Source organism: Crotalus tigris, unplaced genomic scaffold, assembly GCF_016545835.1.
Source record: "Crotalus tigris isolate CLP2741 ecotype Arizona unplaced genomic scaffold, ASM1654583v1 scf7180000024361.1375286210:1436186, whole genome shotgun sequence".
NCBI classification, from domain to species: domain Eukaryota; kingdom Metazoa; phylum Chordata; class Lepidosauria; order Squamata; family Viperidae; genus Crotalus; species Crotalus tigris.
In genome coordinates this window covers 167,501-180,082 of record NW_024100529.1, presented here as the reverse complement: position 1 = coordinate 180,082, position 12,582 = coordinate 167,501, and the positions used below count along the sequence as shown (strand labels likewise).

The following is a 12,582-nucleotide window of genomic DNA, read 5'->3' as shown; positions in this document are numbered from 1 at the left end:
AACTGCAACTGCTTCTCGTGTCATTGCCATTTCGCGAAGGACGCAACAGTGGCCAAAGTATTTGAGCCTCAAAGATGCTTTTTCACAAGGCAAGTGGCCTCAACGACTCTCTGAAAGAAGGCAAATGAGCAGCTGTCTGCAAGGAGCATAAATCCTTCCATGCCCCAGTCAGAGCTGAAGAAGCTTCTGGGATGAGAAGCGAAACATCTTCAAGGAGAGAACAAGAAAGTTCTGTTGCCTCGTGAAAAAGTGTCTTTGGGACAACTATGACCTGGATGACTTGAGAATCTCCATAGGTATTTGAGCTTCAAGTTCAGCATCCGTCCTTCCAAAGAACAGTCAAGGCGGACTTCCTTTAAGATTGAGTGATTGGAGTCCAAGGGACTCTGAAGAGTCTCCTCTATCACCACAGTTCAAAAGCCTCAATTCTTCATCGCTCAGCCTTCCTTGCGGAACTTATTTATTAACTCTTAATTTTCAATGCCAACAATTTTTCTTTTTAATTCCAAAATTAAATAATAATAATAATAATAATAATAATAATAATGACAAAAAAGTCTGGATAGTGGATGTGGCAGTGCCTGGAGATAGCAGAATAGAAGAGAAAGAACTGGAGAAGATAACAAAATACAAAGACCTACAAATAGAAATAGAAAGACTGTGGCAAAAGCAAGCAAGGGTAGTGCCAATAGTCATAGGCTCCTTGGGTGCAATCCCAAAACAACTGGAGCACCACTTGAACACCACTGGCATTGACAAATTCGCTATTAGTCAATTGCAAAAGGCGGCCTTGACTAGGAACTGCTTCCATCCTGCGACGATATCTGTAATACCATCAAACATCCACATCTGCCTATCCCAGGTCCTGGGTAAGGACTCGATAGGTAGACAAAATGCCAAATCCAGTCTGAATATCTGGCTGACTGTGCGATGATCAATAATAATAATAATAAAAAAGTTAGAAGGGACCTTGGAGGTCATCAAGTCCAACCCCCTGCTCAGGCAGGAAACCCTACACCATTTTGGACAAATGGCTGTCCAGGCTCTTCTTAAAAACTTCCACTGTGGGAGCATTCACCACTTTTGGAGGCAGGTTGTTCCACTGATTAATTGTTCTAATTGTCAGGAAGTTTCTCCTTAGTTCTAGGTTGCTTCTCTCCTTGATTAGCTTCCATCCGTTGCTTCTTGTCCTGCCTTCAGGCGCTTTGGAGAATAGCTTGACTCCCTCTTCTTTGGGGCAGCCCCTGAGATATTTGAACACTGCTATCATGTCCCCCCTGGTCCTTCTCTTCGTTAAACTAGACATACCCAATTCCAGCAACCGTTCCTTATATGTTTTAGCCTCCAGTCCCCTAATCATCTTTGTTGCTCTTCTCTGTACTCTTTCTGGAGTCTCAGCATCTTTTTTACATCATGGTGACCAAAAGTTAATGCAGTATTCCAAGTGTGGCCTTACCAAGGCCTTGTAAAGTGGTATTATTACTTCACGTGATCTTGATTCTATCCCTCTGTTAATGCAGCCCAGCACTGTGTTGGCTTTTTTGGCAGCTGCAGCACACTGCAGGCTCATATTTAAATGATTGTCCACTAGGACTCCGAGGTCCCTCTCACAGTTACTACTATTGAGCAAGGTACCCCTGTACCTGTACATTTGGTTTTTCTTGCCTAAATGTAGAACCTTGCTTTTTTCACCACTGAATTTCATTTTGTTAGATAGTGCCCATTGTTCAAGTCTGTCCAGATCCTCCTGTATCCTAAGCCTGTCTTCTGGAGGGTTGGCTATTCCTGCCAGTTTGGTGTCATCTGCAAATTTGATTGAGTTCCCATCTATCCCCTCGTCCAAATCATTAATGAAGATGTTGAAGAGCATTGGGCCCAGAACAGAGCCCTGGGGCACCCCACTACACACTTCCCTCCATGTAGATGCGGTTCCATTGAGGACCACACGCTGAGTATAGTCGGTCCATCTGGTGGTGATTCTGTCTACCCCACATTTTTCTATCTTATCAAGTAATAGATTGTGATCTACTTTATCAAATGCCTTACTGAAGTCCAAGTAAATTATATCCACAGCATTCCTCTGATCCACTAATTTTGTCACTTGGTCAAAGAATCCAATAAGATTTGTCTGGCATGATCTGTTTTTGACAAACCCATGCTGGCTTGTAGTAGTGATTTTGTTTGCATCTAGGTGTTTTTTTTTTTGTTGTTGTTATTTTTGACTTTGGTAGCAAGCCTTAGTTCATTATGAGCCTTAGCTTTCCTCACTTCATCTTTGCAGGCTCGGCTATTTGTTGATATTCTGACTTAGTTATGTGCCCCTCTTTCCACTTTCTATACTTGTCCTTTTTATCTTTCAATTTATCAGAGAGTTCTTTATGTAGCCATGCTGGTTTCTTTTGAGAGCTGTTGTTTTTCCTCTTTGTTGGTATTGTGCTAGACTAGGCTTCTATTATCTCACTTTTCAAAATTTCCCAAGCTTCTTGAGTTTTTTTCCCCTGGAGGATTCTCATCCATGGAATCCTTCCCAAGCCCTCTCTAAGTTTATTGAAATTAGCTCTCTTAAAGTCCAAGACTCTAGTTTGACTGTGTTCTATTGCTTTCTTCCTGATCAAAAGATGGGATGACATATTTAGAAACAAAGGAAGGAAGGCATGGAAGATGCCCCTTTGGAAGTAGATACAGGTGGTCCTTGACTTACCGTTGTTCATTTAGTGACCATTCAAAGTTACAGTGGCACTGAATATTTTTCACCTGTATGACCATTGCAGCATCACCTGGGCACCATTGTGGTCGAAAGTCAAGGATTACCTGACCAGCCAAGCAGCTTAATCTTTCACACAAGCCACACCAGTGTAAGATAAGTCACTCAGACAGACACATCATTTCTTCCATTAACCTTATAACTTAATTTTCTAAATGGGATCCAAAGATGAAAATGCCCTGAAGCAGAGAGGTGGAATTGGAAGCAGACTTGCCAAAGAAGGAGGGCAGATTGAAATCCTCTGTGTAGGATGCCGCCCATGGGAACACACTCAGAAGAACAAAAGGGATTCTGCAAGCAAAGTCCCAGCACACTCCTTTGAGAAGCTGCACAGAAATGCTGGCGCTAAGCTTCATTGCCTTCTTGCTCTGCCTCCTGGTTGTCCAAATGGTGAGGCTGCAGTTTCGAAGAAGGCACTATCCACCAGGGCCAATGCCTCTGCCTTTCATCGGATGCTTATGGAACCCCAAATTTCTTCAACTAAACCGGGAACACTTGACTGAGGTATGAGTTGTCCATCCCTTTCATCAACTGATTGACTCGGAGCAAAGAGCAAATTATTGTTTGGAGAGATGCACAGATCATTTATTGCTAAGTGGCATTGTGGCTTTTGTGTGGCCAAAGAGGGGGGGGGGGTGGTCAAATCAATTTCCTTTGTCATAAGAGCTACTCTTTGTGCTCACTATGTCTTCTAAGAGTAATGGGGTTGAGAATGAATGAATGAATGAATAAAAACAAATATTTTCCCCAACTTGCCTCTCCATCCCTCTGTATTTTTAAGATCTTTCAACATCTGCCTGACTTATTTCTTCATTAAATGTACATGCTGCCCTTTTCACTATCAGTGTGACTCTGGGTGGCTCACAACAAGATAGAAGCAAGAATAGAAAAAGATGAAAAATATATTTTTTTTAAAGCTTAAAATCAACAAGGATTGGCTAAAACTAGGACCCAGTACAGGGAATCCTTGACTCACCACCACAATTGACCCCAAAATTTCTGTTGCTAAGCGAGACAGTTGTTAAGTGAATTTTTGCCCCATTTTACAACCTCACTTCCATCGTTGTTAAGTGAATCACCGCAGTTGTTAAGGTAGTCACGCGGTTGTTAAGTGAATCTGGTTTTCCTCTTGTCTTTGCTTGTCAGAAGGTCGCAAAAGGGGAACACGTGACCCCGGGGCACTGCAACCGTCGTAAATAGGAGCAAGTTGCCAAGTGCCCGAATTTTGATCCCATCACCATGGGGATGCTGCAACGGTTGTTAAGTTGTCATGGCCCCATCGGAGCCCAGTTCGGAGGAAGAGGAGCTGTTGGAACTGGGAGCATCTGACGGGGATGGCAGGTCTCCCTTGGCCTGCTTTGGAGAGGCCGGGGCTGAGGACGATGCTGTCCCAGGCCCCTCAGGCATTGGGGGAGGTGGTTGACCAGATGGAGAGATGCCTGCCCTCACAGACACAGGGGAGGGTCGGCTGATGACAGGCAGGGGTCTCCTCCTCCTCCTCCTCCTCCTCCTCCTCCTCCTCCTCCTCCTCCTCCTCCCAGCACTGATGATATTACCTAGCTGGGCAATGAAATGTCTGCAAGGAAATTACCAAGCTCAGAGAGCACCAAGAACTTCACAGTCCTCCTGCTCCTGTTCCTCCTGCTCCTGCTCCTCCTGCTCCTCCTTCTCCTCCTTCCAGCACTGATGATGTTACCTAGTTGGGCAATGAAAGGTCTGCAAGAAAACCACCAAGCTCAGAGAGCACCAAAAACTCCACAGTCCTCCTCCTCCTATTCCTCCTGCTCCTCCTCCTCCTTCCAGCACTGATGATGTTACATAGTTGGGCAATGAAAGGTCTGCAGGAAAACCACCAAGCTCAGAGAGTACCAAGGACCCCACAATCCTCCTCCTCCTCCTCCTCCTCCTTCTCCTCCAAGAAAATCACCAAGCTCAGAAAGCACCAAGGACCCCACAGTCCTTTTTTTTAAATAATATATAAATCAGTCAATAATTGGTGAACAATGTGTTGTCTGGGTTACATTTGTAAAAAAAAATCATTAATAATTAAAATCCATATTCCAAATATTAATTTTAGTTGATTTCCTCTTTCCCCAAAATAACCTCTTTTGCAAACATTAGATTAGTACAATTCTTATTGTTTTGATAAATAACAATTGAACATATACTTTTTCCCCAATATTCCTAAAAATAATAATCATATTTGTATAATAATAATAATAATAATAAAGTTGGAAGGGACCTTGGAGGTCATCAAGTCCAACCCCTGCTCAGGCAGGAAGCCCTATAACATTTCAGACAAATGGCTGTCCCGTCTCTTCTTCTTTTTTTTAAATAAAAGTTTTATAAATTTATTACAATATAAACCCCCCCACCCCTTCCCCCCCTCCCCCACTTCTCAGAGCTGATTACAGGGTAAAACAAAATAATAAACAAATATAATCCAACTAACATAAACCATCTATACTATCAATCAAAACCATAAGATACTTTAACTCCTTCTCAATACAAATATTAACAAATTAAGTCAAAAATAATAATATAATTAAAACTATTAATAATTATCTAAAATCTACTCAAAAGCAATATAATACTTTTCAACTTCATATTTCTTCTGAATATAATCAATCCATCTTCTCCAAACCATAATATATCTTTCTTGTGAATGGTCTTTCAAACAGGTGGAGATCTTTACCATATCTGCTAAATTAGAAGCATTCACTGCTTCTGGTGGCAGGTTGTTCCACTGGTTAATTGTTCTCACTATCAGGAAATTCCTCTTTAGTTCCAGGTTGTTTCTCTCCTTGATGAGTTTCCGTCCGTTGCTTCTTGTCCTGGCTTCAGGTGCTATTCAATCATTCTGGTTACCTTATCATAAATCCTGTTAACTCCTTATTTTAGTTTATTTCTCCCACCAAATTCTAGATATTCTTGCTGGTAAAGATTTTCTCAAAAATTAATTACATTTACATTTACAAATTTAACTCTATTTTTTCCATATAAGCCATCTCACACTTTTATATTCCTTAAGAAACAGATAAAACAATGAAGAGAAAGAAAAAAGAAAAAAAAAGGAAAACAAAAGTGAAGAAACGTAAGAAATAACATACTATTTAAAATATATATCCCTCCTAGGCTAATATGTATTTATGTCCTTAATTTCTTGTTCTTTTTAACCATAATTAAGAATATATTTAATCTTTAATCTTTAAACATTCCATTCAATACTAGTCATCTAGTCCTTTAACTCTTACTCAAAACACATTTTTTATAGTTTTCTTAGATTCAGTCACATTTCAGTATCTAAAACATTTCCTTTATTTAAATCATTTCAACTTTTTTATATTACTCATTGCAAGAAAAAGAACACAAAAGAAAAAAAGCATATTAATTGTTTAGAGAGTTCGTCCCTCTTAAAACAAATGTTTTTAAAGTATTCTCTCTGATAAATCCCATCATCTATTTTCTTGGTTATCACCTTAATCTGTTTTCTTTGCCCGATATCTTTCTTAATCAATGTATGTTGCTGGATCAAAGGGTTTTTCCATATGTTCATAAATGTTACTTAGATATAAAAAGCAAGTCAGTATCTTTGTTAAGGGCATTTGCCCACTCCTTTTTATTGGGAATCTTTTCTCTTCTTTTCCCCTCTACTCCTCTTATCGCTTTTTGTCTCTCCAGTGCTGGTGTTTTTCCTAATATTTCTTTATTTTGTAGTATTGAAAAATCTAGTATTTCTTGTAAATTTTTTGTCCCACTTGGATTAGATCATACTCCGTTTTGTAGAATTTCGTCTTCAAGTCTCTATCCTCGAGTTTATGTTCAGTCATCTGTTTTGTCTGTTCCTTCTCTGCTGTATTTTCCTGAGGATTTTTTGGGGTATAAACTTAAATTGGAGATGTCGACTTATATTTTCAAAGTTATTCTGAATTTCTTTGTGATTTGAGATCATTGTTCTCAATTGCAACCCCACATATATCTCTTGAAGAATATTCATTTTTTCTTGATAAGTATTTCCTATAAATCTCTGATTTTCCATGATGACCAAAAGTCCAGACTTTTTCCTTCCCCGCCTTGGAAACAGCCCTGGAGTCAGAATTGAATAAATACCTATAGTCCAAAGAATTTTTTTAAAAAAAAAGTTCTTTTTTTTCCTTTTCTTTTATTCTGTTTTTGTTCCCTCAGGTAAGCCTCATTTTATCTACACAGCTGTTCTTTATTTGTTAAGGCAGTGGTTCTCAACCTTTTTAATGCCGCGACCCCCAAACGGTCGTAAGTCGAGGACTACTCAACCGGTCGTAAGTCGAGGACTACTCAACTGGTGCAGCACCGTTTGCAGAATGGGACTTTTGGCGGGCTCAGCAGGGCAGAGACAGCCTGGACAATTCCTATTGGCTTTTGAAAGCCAATAGAATTAGACTCTATTCAAGAGAGTCTATTCTATTGGCTTTCAAAAGCCAATAGAATAAAAGGGAGTAGCACAGCTAAGGAAAAGGGGAAAAAAATGGCGGACTGCGTTGTTTGGCGACCCCCGTGAAATGGTCATTCGACCCCAAATGGGGTCCGGACCCACAGGTTGAGAACCACTGTGTTAAGGCTTTGAAGGTCACAGGCAAACCCACATTTTACCATGACTGTCATAATCCTCATCCACCAGTAGGTGTCTTCACTTTCAGAGGGTGTTTTTTTTTTTCTTCTTCTTGGGAGTATCTACCCTTCAGGAAAAGAATATACAATATTTGCAGCGTTGACATAGGTAGGATAGAGAAAATCAATATTCTTACCCAGATTCAATCACACTGTTTACGATCAGCTAAATTGGTGCTTTTGACTTCCGTTGCTCGCAGCTGGGGCTGGGCTCTGAAGTTAAGCCAGCCTTTCTCCTGTTGGTTTCTGGAAGGCTTCTCTTGGACCGATCAGGTCAACCGCTGTCTCTCCTTGGTCCCTAGGACTCCCTTCCTTCATTGCCACCTCTCTAGGGCGGCTTCTGGCCCATTTAGGGAATCCCGAATCCCTTAACTGCTTCGCTGTGTGCAGAACTGGATGATCAGGACCCCCACAGTTCTCCTCCTCCACCACCACCACCATCATCACAACCACCACCTCTTCCTCTTTCTAGTCACCAGTCTAGGCCAAGAATCTTAAAGACAGGCATCTTAAAGACTGCCTGAGATGGTTTTTTTTAACAGATGTCGAAGATCTACGGGAATATTTTCACGTTGTGGTTTGGGCCGTATCCTGTGATTATATTACAAGGTTTCCGAGCGGTGAAGGATGGTCTCACCACCCACCCTGAAGACATGGCTGGCCGGCCTTTGCTCCCCTTATTTAAAGCAGTGGCAAATAATAAAGGTAAGAACAATCAACTTTTTTTTTTCAGATGTGGGCACAGGAGACAGGACAATGTCCATTTGTTTGGTGTCACCTCCGTTGTGGTTCAGCTGATCCTCAATTTGCAACCACATTTGGGACTGGAACCTCTGTTGCTAAGCAAGGAGGTCGTTAAGTGAGTTATGCCTGATTTTACTACCCTTTTGCCACAGTCATTAAATGAATCCAGCTTCCCCTATTGGCTTTGCTTGTCAGAAGCTGGCTGGGAAAGTCGCAAATGTTCATTATGTGACCCCAGGATGCTGCAAATCATCATAAATACATGCCAGGTGTCCAACACTTGAATTTTGACTGTTATAAGTGTGAGGACTAGTCATAAGTCACCTTTTTCAGCATTGTCGCAATTTCAAATGGTTGTTAAACAAATTGTCATAAATTGAGGACTATCTCTACAGTTGCAGTGCAAAAAGTGAGTTCTCTCTAATGTCAATAAACTCTCAATTTTATCCATAAGAAAATTGCTGTTTCTTTCCCTCCCCTGGAAAATTATTGGCCTCTTTTTTTTAAAAAAAATGATGTTGAATTAGAATAATTATTTCATGGGGATAATTCACAAAGATCAGAATGACATTAACGTTCCCTTCTTTAGTTTAGTAAGAATTTACATCCTTAAATATTGACATACCGAGCATATGTATTTTTGGGAAATTAAATAAATCTTCCAGGTGTTTGAACTTCTATGGAAGAAGATGTAGCTGCAAATTTAATGTGAAGGAAATTGATGACACCGTTGCTATGATGGAATCTGGAAAGTTCTAGGGCCAGATGAAATAATTGCAGAGCACTACAAAAATATTAAGGCAAGAATAGGTTCGCTATTATTGAAGAAATCTTGTTTAAAAATAGGACCTGCCAGCTTTATATTGTACACTTGGTATACTAATCCTTTTGAAAGGTGAGAAGGACCCTGTGAATTGTACAAAATGTTATCTGAGGCTGACACTAAGGTGGTTTTGGTGAGAAAGTTATAAAAGACAGAACCGACAATCATTCTTCCTGCTCAAGCAACAAACTTCAGATAATATTTGAGTTTTGGACAATGCATCATTCCTAAAAATACAGATCAGTAGATTTTGGCATTGCCGAATGCAGAAAAAGCTTTTGTTCTGGTACAAATTACGTTTTTGGTTCAAGTGATGAAGAAGCACAGCTAATAAAAGTGTACACAATTTTACAAACAAAAAATAACTTTCTTAAAATGACTGAACAGCAAAATGTTTGACCTGTTCATTTGTTTGGCTCCCACGTCTACAAGGCATTCGGTGTACAGATAATCTTTGAGTAGTTGCAACCATTCATTTATCAACTGCTTGAAGTTACAACAGCACTGAAAAAAAAAGGTTCCCACACTTATAGACCACAAGGCACTCAGTGTACTTATAATTGTTGAGTAGTTACAACCCTTCATTTAGCAACTGCTTGAAGTTACAAAAGGGTTCCCACCCTTACATTGCAGCATCCCCATGGTCATAAAAGAATAGAAGAATAACAGAACTGGAAGGGACCTTGGAGGTCATCTAGTCCAACCCCCTGCTCAGGTAGGAAACCCTATAGTACCATGTCAGACAAATGACTGTCCAGTCTCTTCTTAAAAGCCTCCAGTGTTGGAGCATTCACAACTTCTGGAGGCAGGTTGTTCCACTCAAGAGGAACAATCTCCAATTTGGTTAGATTTGTTTCCCAAACACCACACCCTAGTTGTGTCTCGGAGTTGCATTCATACACAGTTTATTCAGCTGGATTAGGCTTCAGTTTGTTACGATTTGGTTTTGGAGATTTTAAATGGCCCGTTTGGGCATCTAAAATGCTTAATTCAGTAAAGATGTTGTATCAACACACTATAAAGCAACAAAGAGAAGGATTAAAGGCCATATCCCCCCCCCCCTCCAATAAAGGAACAGAGCAATGGCACACATTAAGCTGAATTAATTTCAGTGGGATTGAAAGTTTACTTTCCATATAATTTAACAGAATAACCAAGTTGGAAGGGATCTTAGAGCTCTTCTCGTCCAACCCCCTATACCAATTTAGAGAGATGGCTGTCCAATCTCTTCTTAAAAACCTCCAGTGATGCAGCACCCACAACCTCTGAAAGCAAAGCCATCCCACTGATTAATTGTTCTCATTGTTAGGAAATTTCTCTTTATTTCTAGGTTGGATCCCTCTTTGGTTTGTTTCCATCCATTGCTTCTCCTGCCTTCAAGTGCTTTGCTGAACAGGTTGCCCCCCTCTTCTTTGTGGCAGCCCCTCAAATATTGGAACGCTGCTATCATCTCACCCCTGGTCCTTCTTTTCATTAAACTAGACACACCCAATTCTTGCAACTGTTCTTCATATGTTTTAGCCTCCAGTCCCCTAATCATGTTTGCTGCTCTTCTCTGCACACTTTCCAGGAACTCGACATACTTTTTGTATCGTGGCAACCAAAACTGAATGTAATATTCCAAGTGTGGTCTTACCAAGGCATTATAACACGGCACTAACACTTTACTTCATGGGTTTATGATGGTTGCAGTATCCCAGGCTCATATTATTATCATTTGCAATCTTCCCAACCAGCTTGACAAGTAAAGCCAATGGGAGAAATTGTGATTCACTTAACAACTGCAGTGATTCACTTAATGACCATGCCAAAAAACAATAGCACTTAGTCTTATGTGTTGCTTCATACTGCTTTACAGAGCTTTCTAAACCTGGAGTCCCCAACCCTCACGACGTGGTCCAGTGCCGGGCTGTGGAAGCGGCGGGCAAGTGTGTGCACAGCTCCACATGCATGAGCGGTGGGTGCGCATGCTTGCACAAAAAGCTCCATTTGGGCAAAGGGCAGGCATACAGTCCTGCCACTTGGGCAAATGGAGCTGCAAATGCACGTATAGGGTTTATCCAAATGGATAAAAACCTATTCTTGTTGTTAGCCTAACTGCCACCATTTTGCTTCTGTAAACTGTCCTTGCATTAGGGACGCCATTTTATGAAGGCAGGAAGAACACTTACAGAGACCCAGAGACAAGGAAAAGAGCGGGGAAAAAGAATGGAATGTGATTGGTTAATACTATCTGTACTGACATGTGTAACTCCGTGATTGGCTGTTGCTGCCTATATAAGGAAATGCTTGACTGACCAAGTGTGGCACTTCTGAACGCAGCTGCCAGCGTTTCAGAGTGTTCCACCCAGCAACTTCACTTGGTCAATTAAAGCGCTGTCTATCTTGGAAGTCTCCACTTGAGTCTCCTGATTTGCCTTCTTAGAACCTCACGTTCTTTGGGTAGCGGTTGACCCTCACACAAGGATGCCCACCACTTACACGGAACCATCCCCTTTTCTCCTCCTCCCCCCGCCAGTCTGCCAAGCTGGAAAGATTGGGGACTGCTGCTCTAAGCGGTTTTACAGAGTCAGCCTCTTGCCCCTCTCAACAATCTAGCTCCTCATTTTACCGACCTCGGAAGGATGGAAGGCTGAGTCAAGCTTGAGCCGGTCAGGATCGAGCTGCTGGCAGTGGGCAGAGAATTAGCCTGCACTGCTGCATTCTTAATGACTGCACCAACCGGGCTCAGCTTGTAAAAAAGATTAAAAAGATTATAAAACTGGATGGGTCTCACTTAACAACTACCCTGCCGGAAAATGGGAATTCTGCTCCCAATTGTGGCCTTAAATCAAGGATTAACTATATTGGAGGATCCTTCCCTGAGATTATACTGACAATTTAGTGCTATCATGCCTTTAAAAAGAAAATTACAGAAATCGCTTTGGACAATATGCAAGGTAACCAGAATCAGGGCTTTTTTTCTCATAGAATGCCCAGAATGGAGTTCCGGCACCTTTTTGGGATGGAACCTTGTAGGATAGGCAAGGCGGGTTGTATGACGTGTGTGAGTTCCGGCACCTTTTTTTTTCTTTCAAAAAAAGCACTGACCAGAATAGAGATGTGTTCTGAGAATAAATGCTAACAATTTGTATTAATCAAAAATCAACACTCGACAATAGTAGAATGTTAACGCAATTGTGAAATTTGAATTAATTCATTGCCTGAGTTTTGGGGTTTTCTTTTTTACTTTATTTCTTCCCCTCCCCCCCCCTACGCCCCCAGTATTTTTCTTGGTTGTTTACTTCTTGGTTTCTAATGTTTTTCTGCTTTTCTTCTTGCTTTGTTTTCCTTAATTCTTTTCTCTCCTTTTTAGTTAGCCTAGTTTAGTCTTTCTGTTTTATGATAGTGTTTCTTACTAACTCCAAAACCTATGCTGCCCACCTGGCAGAATTGGACTTCAAGTTTCAGAGGCAGCCTTATGTTCCAGATGTGATCAGCCATGGTGGCACCATCTTTAGAATGCAGCATTGCAGGCTAAATCTGCCCCCTGCCAGCAGTTTGATTCTGACCGACTCAAGGTTGGCTCAGCCTTCCATCCTTCCAAGGTCGGAAAAATAAAGAC

General features: G+C 41.0%; 1 protein-coding gene across 1 annotated transcript in view; it reads left to right on the top strand.

The window, feature by feature from the left end:
* The first annotated feature begins 3,064 nt into the window (after positions 1-3,064).
* Positions 3,065-12,582, top strand: part of LOC120300881 (cytochrome P450 2C8-like) — a 24,844-nt gene continuing 15,326 nt past the window's right edge. The window contains exons 1-2 of the mRNA XM_039327413.1: positions 3,065-3,268; positions 7,954-8,116. Coding sequence (XP_039183347.1) covers positions 3,101-3,268; positions 7,954-8,116 — 331 coding nt within the window. The 5' untranslated portion in view covers positions 3,065-3,100. The remainder of the gene's footprint in view (positions 3,269-7,953; positions 8,117-12,582) is intronic.